The following is a 19,210-nucleotide window of genomic DNA, read 5'->3' as shown; positions in this document are numbered from 1 at the left end:
TTCTCCACATTCAGAAAAAGAACTATGGAGTCTGAATGCAGACTAAAGCATACTATTTTCACTTTTGTTGTTTTTTTCTTCTTTCTTGTGGTTTTTCCTTTTTGATCTGATTCTTCTCTCACAACATGACTAATGTGGAAATACTGTAATGTATAACCTATATCAGACTGCTTGCTGGCTTTGGGAGGGGGGAAGGAAAGAAGGAAGAAAATTTTGGAACTCAAAATCTTATAAAAATGAATGTTGAGGGGGTGGCTAGGTGGCACAGTGGATAAAGCACCGGCCCTGGATTCAGGAGTTCCTGAGTTCAAATCCAGCCTCAGACACTTGACACTTACTGGCTGTGTGACCCTGGGCAAGTCACTTAACCCCCATTGCCCCGCAAAAAAACAAAAACAAAACAAACAAAAAAAATGAATGTTGAAACTATCTTTACATGTAATTGGACAAAATAAAATACTATTTAAAAAAAAAGAATAAAAAAAAAAAGAGAGACTTCTTCCAGCTCTAGATATATCATCTCTGATCCTCTGATCCTAATCATTAGGAGTTCAGAAGAATGTAGGGTAAAAAGTGTTTACTATGGAGTCAGATGGCCCTGGGTAAGTTATTTCCCCTCTACTGGCTTCTGTTTCCTCCTCTCTTCAACTAAAATCTTCAACTAACATTATTTCTAAATACCTTTCTGGTAATAAAACTATAGTCCATAATGATAATTATGAAAAAAACTGAAAATGTGAGGCTATTATTAACAGTTTAAAAGGACATTTCCAAAGGCAAGAGAGATGCTTTTCAGTGCAAGCAGTTTCATAGGATTATAGCTTTAGAGCTAGATAGAATCCAAGCAGTCATCTAGTCCAAAGTCTTCATGTTACCGAAGAGGAAACTGAGGCCAAGTGACATGAAGTGACTTGTTCAAGTTTACACAGACAATAAAGTATTAGGCACAATATTTGAACTCATTATCCTCTGAATCCTGAGACAATCCTGAAACTTCGTCAAGTTCAGTGGCACCCTGACTAGTTGCTACCCTGGACTCCTAAAGAGAGAGTGAAGAAAGAGAATTGCAACCTCCTTCCACTTTGACTCTCCGGGTCCCTCATGTCCTTGTGCTGACTTCTGGCCAATCCCAAATCTCACACTCTTCCATCCCAATCAATTCAGTTTAATAATCAATTATGAAGGGGGCAGGTAGGTGGCCCAGTGGATAAAGCACCAGCCCTGGATTCAGGAGGACCTGAGTTCAAATTCGGCCTCAGACACTTGACACTTACTAACTGTGTGACCCTGGGCAAGTCACTTAACCCCCATTGCCCCTCAAAAAATAATAATAATCAAATATGAAGCAACAAATATGTTCTTTGTTGATCGTGATTAAAAAAAAACACCAAGACTTAAAGAATCTGCCCTCTAGGTGTTTGTTTATATTCTACCAGCCTACCTACTGAGAAAATTCTCCAAAATTTCTTGCCAATTATCAACCTGTTACTACCTCCACATTGGGAAGCTGTCAAGCAGTGGAGGAAAGAAATGATCAGATTAGGGCAGTTCATAATAAAGTATGAATAACATGTGCTCAATTATACCAAAGATAGTTGTATTTTTTAATATGAGTTTTGTGGTTTTAAAAGAGAAATTAGTCAACTGAATGAAAGGAAGATATAAAATAAAGAGAGGGGAGGATGTTTTGGACAAAGGAGTCTGAGTTCTGCCTCTTCCAGACCTTTCCCTTACCAAGCATAGGGATTAGTAACTCAATACCCCACTTCTGGAAATGTGCCCAGACCTAAACTATACATTAAAGTAAAATTACTACATCAACAAATATCAATGTTCCCAGTACAGGCAGCAGAAACCTAAAAAAAAAAAAAACCCTCAGGTATTTCAGCTTCCATAAAATGCCTCAATGTTTCCCCTAAAAAGCCAATTCTGAAAAAAAAATTAGCCAATTCTGAATAAAAACAGCAAAAGCATAATAAAACCTGTAAAGTATTTCAAGTTTTACCTTTAAAAAAAATTCCTTTAGATTATCAAGATCTTTTCAGAGCTATTAAGCTAGTCATTTACTGAAAGTCCTAAATGCTCAAAATATACTTAATTATAATAATCCATAAATCACTTAGAAATTAAGTATGTCATACTTACCATCTTAGTATATTGTTTCATGTTTTCTTTCACTATAAGACCTGCACTCTTTATAGCTGCAAGAATTGGTGGCACCTCTGGATTTGCTTCTAGTTGTTGTTCTGTATCCAAAGGAGTATCTTCTGTGGAAACCATTCCTAGAGGATGTTGTTCTGTATCTAAAGGAGTTTCTTCTGTGGAAATTATGTCTAGTGGATGTTGTTTTGTAACCAAAGGAGTATCTTCTGCTGAAATCACCCCTGGAGGAAGAAAATTAACTTAAAATGTAATTTACTGGGGGCAGCTAGATGGCACAGTGGATAGAACACTGGCCCTGGATTCAGGAGGACCTGAGTTCAAATCCGACCTCAGACACTTGACACTTACTAGTGACCCTGGGCAAGTCATTTAACCCCAATTGCCTCACCAACCCCCCCCCCCAAATGTAATTTACTTTACATTTGGTGTTTTAGAATGTGGAGTTTTTACCCATTTAAATAATTCCCAACATAAGTTCATCCTTAGATGTATGACACTCCTGACAGAGAACTTCTGAGTTCTCATGAAGGTCCCTAAAATTTAATTATAAAATAAACAAATTTCTATCTCCCCTGTAATTAAGTTGAAAAGTATTTAGAAGGGGCAGCTAGGTGGCTCAGTGAATAGAGCACTGGCCCTGGAGTCAGGAGGACCTGAGTTCAAATGCGGCCTCAGACACTTAACACTTACTAGCTGTGTGACCCTGGGCAAGTCACTTAACTACAATTGCCTCACCAAAAAAAGAAAAGAAAAGAAAAGAAAAGAAAAGAAAAGAAAAGAAAAGAAAAGAAAAGAAAAGAAAAGAAAAGAAAAGAAAAGAAAAGAAAAGAAAAAAAGAAAAGTATTTAGAGCTAGGAGAGAAAATTTTTGTATTTTCCCCAAAGAAAAAAAAGTTACAAAATTAACCCTCAAGACAAAAGATTCATTCAATAATTAAATCTCTTTAGAAAGAAAGCTAGACAGCTAGGTGGTGAAGCAGATAGAATCCCAGGTCTGGAGGCAGGAAGACTCATCTTCCTGAGTTCAAATCTGGCTTCAGGCACTTACTAGCTGTGTGACCCTAGGGAAGTCACTTTACCCAATATCCCCCAATTTCCTCATCTGTAAAATGAGCTAGAGAAGGAAACAGCAAACCACTCCAGTATCTTTGCCAAGAAAACCTCAAATGGGGTCATAGAAGGTTGGAAGTTTACATATTTTACCAAACTCTGTAGAGTTTTCCCATATGCTTCTTATAAAATAAAACTATTTAAGAAATGCTTCTGTTAATATTTACTTTTTCATTGTACATGCCACTCCGGCAGCAAACCAGCAAGTGAAACTGCATAGATCTTGTTGGTTCCTAAATTGCTAGTTTCTTTCTCCATAACATTACCTTCTATCAACCTTGTATATATCATGTATATGCCCATATATGTTCATGTTGCTTCCCCTGTTTAAATGTAAGCTTGAGGGCTCACTGTTTCCTTACTTTATCATTGTATTCTCAGCATTTAATATAGTGAATGGCATATAGTAGGGAGTAAATAAATAGTTATTGATTACTTCATGTTATACAGAGAAGATAGCCAACTATTGAATAGAATAGAATAGAACCTGGGAAACCACCCCACCCAGAGAAGGTATTTGACCCAAGGGGACATTTCATGAGGCTCATGAGCTATATAGTATTACAAAGCAATTAACTCTAGAACCAGAGGTAACAGTTGCCCTCTGGGGACCTAACCAGTGCCAGTGATTGCACATTGGGGAAGTAGCTCATAGGATGTGTTTTTCTTCATTTTTCAGTCATGTCTGACTCTCTGTGACCTTTCTGAAGTCTATTTAGTATCACATTTCTTTTGCATGTTTGGGCTATCTTGGGGGTGTTTTTGCTGTCTAAAATGATCTCCAAGCATATTGCTGAAGTACTGTCTAGTGTTCCTAAGAGCAAGAAGGCTTTACAGACAAAATATGTGTGTTAAATAACCTTCATTCAGTCAAATGTTTTGGTGCTGTTGGCTGTGAGTTCACTGTTAACAAATCAACAATAGGGTAACCTCCAGAAAAAGGAAGAGGAAATTCGCTGATCTGTGCATGAGGCCACTCTAGAAAGTGCTAAAGTAAATGTTGTGATCAGAGACTTGTTGCAAATTAACCCTGTATATCCAATAGGAGCAACGTTTCTATATTCATTAATTCAGTGTTCACAGTGACTTTATGGAACACAACTACTGTGAATGACAAGAATCAACTGTGTCAACCTTCATTTAATGAGAAATAGTTACTCTTTATTGCTTATCTTGTCCATCAAAAACCTACCAGCTCACAAACATTTTTAGGGATTGCTGCTCTGAGATGCTTAGATATAAGATTAATTATATGGGGGCAGCTAGGTGTTGCAGTAGTTAAAACACAGGCCCTGGATTCATGAGGACCTGAGTTCAAATCTGACCTCAAGACACTTGACACTAGCTGTGTGACCCTGGGCAAGTCACTTAACCCCAATTGCCTCACCAAAAAAAAAAAAAGGAAGTCTCTAAATGTCACGATAAGGATTTTGCATTTTATCTTAAAGTCAATTAGGAACCTCTGAAGGTTTCTGATCGAGGAGAAAGAAATGTGGTATAGCAGTACATATAATTAATCTTTTTTTTTTGGGGGGGGGGGTAAGGCAATTGGGGTTAAGTGACTTGCCCAGGGTCACACAGCTAGTAAGTGTCAAGTGTCTGAGGCCGAATTTGAACTCAGGTCCTCCTGAATCCAAGGCCGATGCTTTATCCACTGTGCCACCTAGCTGCCCCAACATTTAAAGACTTCCAATCTACCTTAGCAAATATATTAAATTACTCCCTTATCAAATCCACATTCTAGCCAAATTAGAATACATCTGTTATATGCTAACACCAACCTTTGTGCGTTTGCAAAGGTAGTCTTCCATGCTGGTAACTCAACTCATCTCTAACTTTGAGATCCCTCATCTTTCTCAGGTCAAGTGCCACATGCTCTACTTAATCTTCCCAGATCCCTGCCCTGGAAGGAGAAAGAAGCGTTCTTCTTTGAATGAGGAAAAATCTACCTTCCTAGGTGAACCTGTCCGATCTCAATCACTCCCTACCTGGCATTATACTTATCTATTTATGTATTATATTCTCCCTCCAACCCTCCTAGGCAGAAGGTAAGTTTACTGAGGACAGGAACTGTTTAATTTTTATCTCCATTTGTACACAAGAGGCAATTAACATACATAAGATGAAGCCATTTCAATTTAATCTTCCAAAATACCTACATATCTGAGATAGTCCTAATAAGATTATCCTACACAATGATATATCTTAACCTTGAATGGTAGCACACACAGACACAAGACACAAATTACTTTTTTTTTTTTGTGGGGAAATGAGGGTTAAGTGACTTGCCCAGTGTCACACAGCTAGTAAGTTAAGTGTCTGAGTCTGGATTTGAACTCAGGTCCTCCTGAATCCAGGGCTGGTGGTGCTTTATCCACTGCACCACTGCCCCCACAAATTAAAATTTTTATAGAGAATATCAAGTTAGACTAGTTCAGTGACAAGATATTCATTTCCCTTTTCCCATCAAACCTCATCTTGTTTTTTGCAATGACTAAATCTCTAAAAACTGGCAAGTGAAATGAATTTTAAATATTAAATCATTTATTAAATGCAGTAAAAGAGTTCACTATTTAAATGAATCCTAAAGTGAATTGGTTTTTGAAGGATCCTTTTGTTAGAAATTAAAAGTTACAGGGGGCAGCTAGGTGGCGCAGTAGATAAAGTACCGGCCCTGGATTCAGGAGTACCTGAGTTCAAATCTGGCCTCAGACACTTAACACTTACTAGCTGTGTGACCCTGGGCAAGTCACTTAACCCCCATTGCCCTGCAAAAACCAAAAAAAAAAAAAAAAAAAAAAAAGAAATTAAAAGTTACAAAGCTGAAAAACAATCTCGATTTTTTTGTGGCGGGGATGATAAATTTGGATTTTCTATTTTTTTTCTTAAAGTGAATTTACACTTCTTCAGTTTTTCAAAGTTCCTAACACCTGGGGGCAGCTAGGTGGTACAGTGGATAAAGCACTGGCCCTGGATTCAGGAGGATCTGAGTTCAAATCCGGCCTCAGACACTTAACACTTACTAGCTGTGTGACCCTTGGCAAGTCATTGCCCCACCAAAAAACAACAAAACAAAACAAAAAAAAGCCCTTCACAAAGTTCCCAACACCCTCAGAGTTAAATTGGGTGTTGGAGAGAATTCAACACTATTCATTTGACAAAGATTTATTAAGCATGAACTGCTCAATAAGAATTTGTTGGTATTCATACAAATGCTCTATTCTCATGCTTACATTACTTTATTATGATGAATAATAATAGCTAACATTTTTTAGCACCTAATGGTTTTCAGGGCACCCTACATGTTACTTCATTTAAATATCTTTCCTAAGAATGATAAAAATGCATATGCATTAATTATGCAAACAAATTAGAGACTATACAAAGGAGATAATAATCTGTGTAATAAGCCTGCTCCTTCAAAAAATGATCTTCATCAGAATCATACCCTTTTGATAGGTATTTCTAGAAAAGTTTTGTATATGTTAAATAAAAAAATAAAGGTATCAAAAAGTATAACTGCACCAAAAAGGCCTGCTAATTAAAATAATTATTTGATTAATCCTTTAGTAAAATAAATTATTCCAGTTCCACCTTCAATATAATCTTAAAAATAACAATAAAAAAGATTCTGTTAGGGGCAGCTATGTGGCGCAGTGGATAGAGCACCGGCCCTGGATTCAGGAGGACCTGAGTTCAAATCCAGCCTCAGACACTTAACACTTACTAGCTGTGTGACCCTGGGCAAGTCACTTAACCCCCATTGCCCCGCAAAAAAAAAAAAATCAATTAAATAAATAAATAAAACAAAAAGATTCTGATGCAGCAAAATGAATACTTCATTCCTTGTATGGACCCATTACCTATCTGATAGTGCAGACGACATCTCATCCACATGCAAAGGCATGTGGTACAAAGACATGTGGATGAGAGGCAGCTGGGTGGCACAGTGTATAGAAGTATTAGATCTGGAATCAAGAAGACCTGAGTTCAAATCTGGCCTCAGAGAGTTACTAGTTGTGTGATCCTGGACAAGTCACTTAGCCTCAGCTTGCTTCAGTTTCCTCATCTGTAAAATGGGGATAATAAAAACACCTACCTCTCAAAGTTGTTGTGAGAATCAAAGAAGATAATATTTGCAAAGTGCTTAGCATACTACCTGGCACATAGAAGGTGCTATATAAATGTTAGCTATTATTATTATTATTATTATTATTAATTTATTACTACTAACCACACATTCTGTGTAATTCTTGTTCGTGTCATCCAATAAATCCTCCATAATAGATTCACTCAATCTGCTGGGAAGATGTGCCTTTATAGGTCTTGCTATTGCATCAGTAACAACAGAACTCACAGGCTGTCCAATGGTTATCTTTGCTCTCCTGACTTGACTAGCCTGCCTCTTCTCTTCCAGTGGCATATCTTAGTATATCTCTCTGTCTCCTCTTCTGTTCAGTCCTTAATTTGTATCCTTGTGCTATAGCCAACTCATACCCACCATGCATGTCTCTCCATTACCCTGAGTGATCTGCAACTTTAGTTCTTTAAAGACGGTGACATTCCTTGACTTGAAGCCATATGACATTATCAGAAAAATATCAGTATTGTTAAAAATGGACCTTTGTTTCAGGGAAAAACTTGAAGTCATTAAAAGCACTGTACAATTTTCCAAATGCAATGGAGCCCATTCTTCCTATTCAATTTAATTATTCTAGGTCCAAAATATTCAAAGACCATGGTATATGCTATCCTTTTAACAGGATATCACAGCCAAGACAATAAGCATTTTACAGCCACTTAGTTTTTTCTGAATAAATAGTTATTAGGTTGAACTTTGGGGTAATTATGGCTCACATGCAGAAGGCTCTGCAGAGATTTGGGGCTTGATGCAATCACTGTAATATCATGCACAATAAGAGTATCTAGAAGCCCTGACCCTTCCCCCTTGCTTTCTATTCAACCTCCCCTCCAACTCCCAGGCTACCTATAATCCCATTCTGGAGAGGTAGGCAGGAAGAGGCTTGGATGAACAAGGAGTCACCAACTATAGTCCTTCCAGTGAGATGAAGGACAACCAGACCTTACCTTCTCCCCTGCTATTATGTCCTAAGGTCATCTGGGCCTGGCTATGGGCCTTATCACTATAGCCTCTGGTCTTCTACACACTGCCATTGGACCTACTGATATAGCTGAAGAAACCAAGGACCTTGCACCATTAGGACTTGAATGCCTTTCCACTGACCTTGCAGCTCAACTTTTTGATGTGCTGTCTGTCCCCAAACAGAACATAAACGCTTTGAGAACACTGAGGTTTCTAGGATCTTTCGGTCTCCACATTGTGTCTATTGAATTAAATTCCCTCAAAAAATGGCAGTAATCTGTGCTGATACCTATCTTACTTTTTCTCTTCATATCCCCAGCATTTAGTTCTTGTCACATAGTAAGCTCTTAATAAATGTTTTTTTCATTCCCTTGTTCATCTATAAGCAATCTCTTTTTCAATAGGGCTAAAAACCAAGTATTTTCCATGAAAGTGGAACTTTTCTATAAAAATATGTTGTGCTACAGATATCATTTAAAAAAGACTACTTCTCATAGCTTCATCAAGAATACCCTTGAAAGGTGTATAGATTACTTTCATTAAGACAATTTTCAAAACAGTAAAAATAAATAGGAAACTAGGAATATGAGTTGATAATTGTTGATATTGATAATTGTCTTCATCACCTTTTTGTGGCAGTATTTAACATCTGTAACTTTTCCCCAAACCTTTGATATTCTCCCTTCTTTCAGATATCTTGACAATTAATCTCTCAACTTCTCCTGCCTACCTTCCCAAAATTGTGTCACCTCCTGCATGGACCTACCTTGCACATACTAAACCTAATACAGGTTCATTTTCCATCCTTATTTTCTTAAGTGCTATTTTCTACTTCATATGTAGCCTATCAGAGATTGTGATCCTGAGACAAAATGTGTTAAGTCTACTATAGTTGATGGTAAAAAGAATTTGTTGTGTGTCAGGTTTTTTTTTTTGTTTTGTTTTGTTTTGTTTTTTTTAGTGAGGCAATTGGGGTTAAGTGACTTGCCCAGGGTCACACAGCTAGTAAGTGTTAAGTGTCTGAGGTCGGATTTGAACCCAAGTACTCCTGACTCCAGGGCCGGTGCTCTATCCACTGCGCCACCTATCTGCCCCTGTGTATCAGTTTTAAAAGATCTTTTTCCGGTTTTTGTCCTTTGTTCTTCCAGTTTCATCCTTAAATACTCTTGGAATAATCTGGCTCAATCGTATTGCTTACCAAACTTTCGATAAATTTATTTTCCTTGTTACTGCTTCTTGTTATTTAATATGCAGTTCTATACTCATAAATTTCCACCATTCTCCTACTTAGCATTTTATACATCAATTTTAATATTCTAAACCTGTTTTAACCCTTGTCTGTCATAATTCTGACCTTGGCAAAGTGGTTTCTAGGATCTTTTGGTTTCTACGCTGTCTATTGATTCCATTGGTTTAAATTCCCGCAGAAAATGGCAGTATTTGTGCTGATATCTATGCCTTTCATCTATTTTCCAATATTTGGCATCAATAGGCTTCTTTAAAGTAGATCAAACTAAGAGATTATTCATTAACAAGTCATATTTTCTCCTTTTTAGTCTTTCTTCTAATCGGATATGGATTTAGCTTTTTACTGTAAAAAGTCAATGGCTTTCATATGGGGTAAATATGTATTTCCTTTCTGTTAAGGTATAATCACTTAATTTGTTGTAATGATATCCAATGACCACGCCTATTCAATACCTACTAACTCTCTTCTCGAAGAAATTAGTCATTATATATATAGATGAAGAACTTCTGTGTAGTATAAAAGCCTATGACCTCTTCCATTTCATAGCTCCTGAGCCATAGTTTCACAACATTTCCACTGACAGATATAGTTACTGAGGTATTAAAATATGTACTTAATCGGGAGGCCCTTTGTGAAATTTTAAAATTTTCCTCTTTCAAAACTCAATTTGGCTGTTAGCTAAAAATATCTTTAAGATGGTTATTTGTTTGTTTACCAATGTTTATATCACAAATTCGCAAAACAAAATGAACAAGGGGCAGCTAGGTGGGCGCAGTGGATAAAGCACTCGCCTTGGATTCAGAAGGACCTGAATTCAAACACTTCACACTTATTAGCTGTATGAACCTGGCAAGATCACTTACCCTCACTGCTCCGCCAAAAAAAAAAAAGAAAGAAAGAAAAGAAAACATCAGGAATTTGCTGGCAATTCTGCCAACTTCTCTATTTGCTCCTCCAACATGAGATTCTTTGCAACCTCTGCTCCCCTTTATCACTCTGCCACCATTACTACAAATGCAGAAGTGCTACACAAGACTAACGGCTCTTCTGGATTTTTATGTGTTTCATGGGTTGTTATAGCCAAAAAATTAATCAAGAATCAAGTTATAATTTTAGAACTTAATAAAGATCCATTTTAATTCAGTTTTTTAATATGAAGTTATCCTATATTGGGACATGAGTAATAGTTTTTCTCTCACACTCTTTATTTTTTTTTTCTCACACTCTTTATAAACATGTACAACATATTCATTAAATTTTGTCTCGCTTTGACAACAAAACCATTTTACTACACTCACCAAGAAAATCTTGTCTGTGAATGTACATGAGATATTTTCTGAAGAAAAGTGACTATTTTAAAATAAAAACAAGCAGGCCTTACCTCTAGCCAAAACTTCCCCAACACTTTGGTCTGGTGAGGACTCTTTGACTGGTGGTTCATCTTCTGAGTCATTGACATCTCTGATCTCTCCTGAATCCAAAAGATTATCTTTTTCTGAGATGTCCATATCCTCCTCGGGTACTTCTATTTCATGAACTTTTATTTCTTTGTTCTCTGGTGGCCTCTTGTTTTCCTCTGGTGCAAATGCATCCCCTTCATTCACTGTGAACTTTCTTCCCTGGTCTCCTCTGGGTTCTGTATTTTTGTCTACAAGAAATACTAAAATTTCCATATTTATGCTGTTGTGTAGCAAGCCACAGTATATGGTTCCAAATACCTTACAGATTTACATAACCTTGTTACTTGTCTGTTAAATATTTGTAGTTATGCTACTCTATTTTCAAATTTGTCGTTTATGTTACTACATGGAATGAATTTCCTGTGAAAGTTAGGAGTAAGCTTAATCATATATTTGAACATATGGATTTCTCAGCATCTCCCCAAATAAGCATATAATTTGATCTTTGGAACCTTGATACATTTCTTTGCTTTATTCTCCTAAGCATTCAGAATGCTTTAAAAAAAATCATTCCTATGCTTACATTAGCACTTTTAGAAAATTGTTTCCTCGTTTAAAAACTTAGTGGATTAAGAATAACTTGAAGGGGGAAGCTAGGTGGCACAGTATATAAAGCACCGGCCCTGGACTCAGGAGGACCTGAGTTCAAATCTGGCCTCAGACACTTAACACTTACTAGCTGTGTGACCCTGGACAAGTCACTTAACCCCAACTGCCTCACTAATTAATAAATCAATCAATCAATCTTACAGGATCAAAGACATAAAGCTAGAAGGCCTCAGAGAACTTCTAGTCCACTTCTCATTTTATAGATGAGGAAAGTCTCAGGAAGATGAAATGACCATGAAGTTGTAGGCTTTTAACTTCCCTGAGTCAAGTTTCCACATCTATAAAATGAGAATGATATTTGTGCTACTTTTGTTGTGAAGAATGTGCTTTCTAAAATTTAAAGTACTATATAAAATATTAGCTATTATCAGCAGCAATGACTATCTGAATAAAATATAATTCCCTCCTCTCGACAGAGAGTTGGAGCATATTTTATATATTGTCAGAAATGGTCAATGGTTTTGTTTGTTTTGCTTAACTGCTTTTGTTGTTGCCGTAATGGAGGGTTCAATTGGAAGAATGAGGATGGTATATCTAGAGATGACTGTGATTAAAAACAAGTCAATGGGGGCAGCTAGGTGGCACAGTGGATAGAGCACTGGCCCTGGGTTCAGGGGGATCTGAGTTCAAATCTGGCCTCAGACCCTTGACACTAGCTGTGTGGCCCTGCGCAAGTCACTTAACCCCAATTGCCTCACCAAAAAAAAAAAGTCATCAATAAAACTTATTTTTAAATAATAACAGTAATAATACCAATTACTACTGAGATAAATAGGAAAAGGGAATTTGGGATCAAGGATAGGGGAATGTACAACTATTCTTAGAATACTGAAATGTCACACACTCTTTCCTATACAGACCAGGCTGATCTCATATAGCTAGCACAGAAAAATATGCCTTGCATTGGATTCTAAAAAGGACATAAACACCCTTATCCACCAGTCTAACTGAAGAAGATAACAGATTTGTATTTTACCTGTAAAAGGCACTTTAGAACTTTCTTTTGGAGGGTCAGCAGTTGCTAGTGGTACACTTTCTTCTACCAAAGGGTGTTTGTATCTGACAAAATATATCAAGTCCTGAATATCATCCAGCAGAGCAGCCTCCTCATCAAACATATCCATCTCCTTCATGCCCTGTGCCTTGTTTTCTGCCACTCTTGCATCTAGCATTTTCTCCACCATATCCAGGATGTCTGACTCTGAAGAACGAAAGACATCATCCAGGGCTTTTTCCATATTATATGCCAGGCTTTCCTTTTGAGCAAGCTTTAGTTTACTTTCCATGTCATGGAATGTAGATTCCATTTGCAGGACATTCTCAGAACCAAGGTACTTTTCTAATCTTTCTACTCGTTTTTCATCGAGAAAGCCCTTAATGATAGGCAGTTGCTTTACTGTGTCACTGTATTCTGACATTACAGATTTTTTATAGATCAGATTATCTTCAAGCTCTGTAGAATCAGATTGCTGATTTATTTGACTTTCTGTTTCAGTGGAATTCTGTGAGTATTCAAGATCTTCTTGGGAGAAATCATCTGTGTAACTGAAGCTTTTTTTATTATTCAGAAAATCTTCTTTTTCAAAGTAATTCGTTTCTTCAACCAAATCTTGAGCCTGGTTTTCATTTTTGCCCAAAGAGCCACTAATTGCAGAGGATGTGGGGTTTTTATCTTTCTCAAGGGGATTCTTTTCTTGCTGCCCTATAGCTTTTTTAACAGATTCTCCAACATTTGCAGTTATCCCTTTGGGCATAGTCTCAACTGACCCCTGCAAGCTGCTATCTTGTCCCTCAGTGTCCAAAAACATACTTGTTTTCTCTTTGGTGTCTTGCATAGTATTTATTATTTTATTGACTCCTGAAGTAGCCTTTTCTTTCATTTGCACATCAACATTTATCCTACTGCTCTGGCCACTAGCAGTAGCACTTTTGGCATTTTCATCTTCTAACAAGTCCTCCTCTGTATGGAAGTCATCATCTTCAGCTTCACTGTTTTCTGTCTGTAATTCTGTTGTCTCTGTGATATGGGGTTGACCCACATTTTCTTGAAAATAATTTGTTTTGTCATCCTGAGGAATATCTTTGTCTTTATTTTGTGTGCTCTCCGTTTCTTTGCTTCCATCTTTGGAAAGTTGATCTCGAATCTCTCTTTCAGAGTGCCTAATCTTTTCATCTAGCTGTTTGTTAATCTCAGATTCTTTATCTTTTTCCTGATGTCCCAATAAATTTTCTTCCAACATAAGTTTATCCTCTACCTTTTCTCTTGGTAAATCAGTTTGATCTACAGAAGAAATGATGACTTGATTTTGAATTTTAAGCACAGGTGGTTGTGTGGATTCCTTTCCTTGCATCTTTACTGGAAACATTTCTTGCTCTTGTTCATCTTCTGAAAGACCTGTTGTATCCACATTTCCTTTGGATGCATTTTGTTGCTCATCTTCTAACGGTGGTTTAATGTTTACAGATTTCTGTTCGGTATTTTTCTCTTTCATTTTCTTCCAGAGATTTTTATGTATAGGGTCACTCTCTAAGTTGTTATTTAAAACCTTCTCTCCAGACTTTTCCTCATGGAGCTCCCCTTTGATGATCTGGTGAATAATGGTTCCTTTTAGGTCACCTTCCATATCATTAGGGGGTGATTTTAAAGTGTCCTCTCTTATTTCAGCGGGATTATTAAGTTTAAGGCCAATTTCATGAGTAGGACTTTTTACAGAAATGTCCTCATTTCCCAATTCCATTCCATTTTTCATGAATTCTTCCTTAGATGACTGTAGTCTTTCACTTTTCCCCTTAATTTCAGTCTCTGTGCCAATTTCAAGGGTATCTTCTAGGTTTTTGTCATGATTTATTACAGGCACTTCTATAGTCAAAGGAGAGCCATCTTCTTCCCATTTACTAGGTAGGATTTTTTCATTATCCTCTACCTTTTCTTCATCTAAATCAGAGCCATCCAAATCTGCAGCATCTCTTTCTTCTTCACCTCCACCAACAATAGAGAAAATAGTATCTCCTAAGGTTTTCAGTATATTTTTATCACTCTTTTCATCAGTCTTAGGCTGAGCTATTTCATCAGTATCTCCTTCAGTAGAATATTTATCAATTACTGTCTTCCCTGATGTTTTCCTATCTTCTCCATTTGTAAAAGTTAGTAATGGTGGTTCATCAAAGCTATCTTTGTCCTCTTCCTCAACTTTGGAATCATCAGTGCCTAATTCCTCATCAAACTCATCTTCTAATGAAGTAACAAGCCTAGTTGTTTCATCATCAGATATAAGTGCATCTGCTGTTGAGCCAAATTTTGTTTTCAAATCCAAATTAATTTCCTTCTTCAAAAGTTTATAGGCATCAATCTCCTCCCAGTCCTTAGAAAGCTGAGAAATATTGATGTTTTTGGCATTCTCACTTTCTGGTACTTTTAATTTATCTTGCAGCATTTCTTCTAAGGGCTCAAGGGAGGGCTGGTTTCCCTGAGAATTATCTGCATGACTATTTACATGGATGGGGGGCCTCTGTGTTTCAAATTCTTCCTCTAGATTCTTAGTATTTTCAGAAGGCAAGCTGTTTTCTTCTGAATTTGCAAGAACTTTGCTGTCCAGTTCTGTTTCAGGCTCATCGCTGCCATCCTTGGATACTTCAAAAGGTTCTTCAACATTCACATTCTTAGGATTCTCTTCCTCCACTTCTTCTAGAGGCTTCTCAGAGCTTTCGGTTCTTGAAGGGTTCAATTCATCTTCTTCTTCGTCTTTCACAGTTTCTCCCAAAAATCCTAAAAGATCTTCAACATCATAGTTGTCAAAATTATCCGTTCCTCCATCAAAACAAACAAAATCTGTTTCCTAAAAGGAAAGAAAAATGTTATTGAATCATACCATTGGTAACACACATCCTAAGTCCTGTAATACAGTCAACTCTTCGTTATACATACTAAATGAATTATCAATAATTCATTTTTGAATGGATTTTGTACTTATATTTTAAAATAGTTTTATCTGATGTTCTAGGAATTCCCTTCAAACAAAATCATCAAACTACTTCATGAAGACCAGATTCAGGAGAAGCTGGGAAACCGACTTCCATATCAACTTGCCTTCTTAAATATGCTTGCATATTTTCCACTTCATGCTAGAAATCAACAGAACCTATCATTCTATTTCTTATTTTCCGAGGGTTAACGAGGATAATACTATTCACTTAAATGACCTTTTATTGGGATGCAGGCTACATAAGAACTTTAAAGTAAAAAACAAATAGTGAATCATGTCAGTTCTTTCCTACTTAATTATGTTAATAAGAATGAGAAAATAAGATTTACTGAGGGATATAACCCAAAGTAACCTGGAGTCACGTATTCATTTTATTTGTTTTTGTTTTGTTTTTTGTTTTAGTGAGGCAATTGGGGTTAAGTGACTTGCCCAGGGTCACACAGCTAGTAAGTGTTAAGTGTCTGAGGCCTGATTTGAACTCAAGTACTCCTGACTCCAGGGCCGGTGCTCTATCCACTGCGCCATCTAGCTGTCCCCACATATTCATTTTAAATGAATTTGTATGTCTATTTGTGGATTTTATTTTATCCACGCTATTGTTGGCCTAACTAAATAAAAGGCTGAGTAAGTATTGGATTTAAATGAATCACACTTAAAGAAAATTTCAATTAATTTCATTGGCTTTAAAATGTCTTATCTTATAATGGAAAAAAAAATACTTTATTAATTTAAAAAAAAAGAGAAAAAAAATGCCTTATCTTTTTTCTTATTTTTAATCCTTTCTTTTTAGCTTTGTGTTACATTTGATCTTAGCTCTAACTTGCTGGTGGTCTGAATATAAAGAAAACTGATTCAGAATGACTCCCACACCAGTAATGACTAGTTTCCTATCCATTAAAATATAATCAATTCATTCCTTTTCTCAAAGAAAGTATTCATGATGTATAGGCAAGATGAATCTGTGTAATCTACAAGTGTTTATCCTCTCTCAAATCCTTACTACAGAACCAAGTTTGCCAACTTGTTTTTCCTAAGTTCTTCTCTCTTTATTGAAGTCACCAAGCATAAGAGTCTATGCTGAGTTAAACTGGAGGCTCTTTATTTTGATGTTGCAGAGCTAATGGCTTCAATTAACAACTGGACTAATTGGTCGTGTGTGTGTGTGTGTGTGTGTGTGTGTGTGTGTGTGTGTGTGTGTGTGTGTGTGTGTGAGAGAGAGAGAGAGAGAGAGAGAGAGAGAGAGAGAGAGAGAGAGAGAGAGAAAATAAATGCCGGGCCACTTTTCCTTTCCACTAGAAGGAAAGCATTCTGAGAAGCCTGAAACTGCTTGACAGAGTACAATCTGCCCAGGTCATGTCTCTATGACCTGCAGACTGCTTGTATCACATTTAAATATAGAACTGCCATGCAGTTAAAAGTGGGGCAGTTGCTGCAATAAGGTCAATTTAAAAACCTTCAAGAGTGGAAAAAGAAAGAAGACAAAAACAATTCAAAGCCCTCATCCATACTTCTACCTCTGTAAGGTTTTGCCATAGGCCAATGCTACCAGCTTTTGGGCTCTATTAGCATGAGGAAACTGCATTGTATTATCATTTTGGCAGTCAGACCACTTCACCAAGCAAGAGGCCATGATGCCTTAATTCAGTGAAGACCAAGGCTTCGGTCCCAAAACTCTTTGTTTCCTTCCTCTGAATGTACAAAATATTCAGTCACTTAAGTTGGGTATAAAACTTTCCTTTGGAAGAATAGGGGTTGATTGAGTAAATCAATAAAATTAATCCAACCAATTTAAAATAGGAGATAAAATGCTATACCCCAATACATCTTTTTTTTGTTTTGGGGGTTTTTTTTGCAGGGCAATAGGGGTTAAGTGACTTGCCCAGGGTCACAGAGCTAGTAAGTGTCAAGTGTCTGAGGCTGGATTTGAACTCAGGTCCTCCTGAATCCAGAGCCAGTGCTTTATCCATTGTGCTACCTAGCTGCCCCCCCAATACATCTTTTTAATCAGTCAACCATATGCTTTAGACTAAGCATGGAAAAACCCTTAACAGACTGGCTAAGAAAGCTTTGTAACACTTTGTGGGGCCTGTATAAAACCAGAGTGCTGGTTCAGACCCAGAGAGATTTGATTTGATCAAGAGGGGATGAAAGAGTATTTCAGCTAAACTCCTAAGAAGGAATTGATTTGTGGCAGAGAAGCAGAGGCGTAGCACTTGGTCTCAAGTCTCTTCCCACCTCCTTGACCAGTGGAGAACCTCATAAACTGCAGCATCTGGAGGACTTCCCATTTTCCCAATACTGTCCTAGCAGCAATTCCAAACAAACTGACTTCAGTGTCTCTGTTAGGAGCCAAGGACAGACTGGACAGAGATTCAAAGCTCTCCAAAGATCCCTTGTTCTCTGTTTGAGCTCACTTTCCTTTTGACTCTGTACTCATGGGAGAGTATGCCACAGACTTTTGAAAAGAGGAAACAGTTTGGTGGCCACTGTTCTCACAACAGGGCAATTCTAAATACACCCTCAGTAAATAAATACTACTTTCTAAAAGCTCATTAAATCTGGCTGACAAATTGATATCCACTGACAGTCATGATAGGATGGCACAGTGAGTGGTTGGAGCTAGGAAGCTATCCTCAGTGAAAATGTTGCCACGCTGGCTCCAGAGACCCCACCTGTTTGCTCAAGTGGGAGGGGAAATTATCGGCTCAGAGCACGTGCTTCACCTTAATGTCAAATTATTTTAATTCTGAAATCCCATCTGAGTATATTATTTAACATTCAATTTAAGCAAATCAATAAGTCAAGTCAACAAGTATTAAGCACTTACTATGTGCCAGGCACTGTGCTAAGTACTAAGGATTTCTAGAAAGGAAAAAGAGGGTCCCTGCCATTAGGAAGCTCAGAGTCTAAAGGAGGAGACAACATGCAAATAACCATGTACAAACAAGATAAATTGGGGATAGTCTCAAAGAGAAGACACTAAGATTAAGGAGCAGTAGAGAGGCTACTTGCAGGAAGTGGGACTTTGACTGAAACTTTAAGGACACCAGAGATGCCAGGAAGCAGAGATGAGGAGAAAGAGTGTTGCTGGTGCTGATGGATAACCAGTGAAAGTGCACAGGCTCTGGAGATGGAGTATCTTCTGCAAAGAAGATCAAGGAGGCCCAGCATTACACTAGACTGCAGAGTACACAGAGGGGAGGAAGGCATTAAAAGACTAGAAAAGCAGGAAGAAGACAGTCTTAAAAGTCAGAGGATTTTATATCTGCTCCTAGAGGTAACAGCAAATCTGGAGTTTACTGAACAGGGAGGTGACATGATCAGGCTTGAACTTTAGGTAGATCAATTTGACAGGTGGATGGATGAGAGTGGAGAAGACAAGGAGACTAACCAAAAGTTTGTTATAACAGTCCAGATGTGAAATGATAAGGGCCTCCACTATCATAGTGGTGTCAGAGGAGAGGAGAGGGAGTGCGTATGAGATAAAAATAATTTTTAATGGCTCAATCTATCAATTTTATTGCAAAAATGGG

General features: G+C 37.4%; 1 protein-coding gene across 2 annotated transcripts in view; it reads right to left on the bottom strand.

The window, feature by feature from the left end:
* Window positions 1–19,210, bottom strand: part of MIA3 (MIA SH3 domain ER export factor 3) — an 80,718-nt gene that overhangs the window by 48,334 nt on the left and 13,174 nt on the right. For both annotated transcript variants that reach the window (XM_044001159.1, XM_044001160.1), the window contains exons 4-6: window positions 12,671–15,530; window positions 11,007–11,285; window positions 2,146–2,384 (exon numbers count right to left, since the gene is read on the bottom strand). In XM_044001159.1, the coding sequence (XP_043857094.1) occupies window positions 2,146–2,384; window positions 11,007–11,285; window positions 12,671–15,530 (3,378 nt within the window). The remainder of the gene's footprint in view (window positions 1–2,145; window positions 2,385–11,006; window positions 11,286–12,670; window positions 15,531–19,210) is intronic.

This window comes from Dromiciops gliroides, chromosome 4 (genome assembly GCF_019393635.1).
Source record: "Dromiciops gliroides isolate mDroGli1 chromosome 4, mDroGli1.pri, whole genome shotgun sequence".
NCBI lineage: Eukaryota > Metazoa > Chordata > Mammalia > Microbiotheria > Microbiotheriidae > Dromiciops > Dromiciops gliroides.
This window is presented reverse-complemented; position numbering and strand designations above follow the sequence as displayed.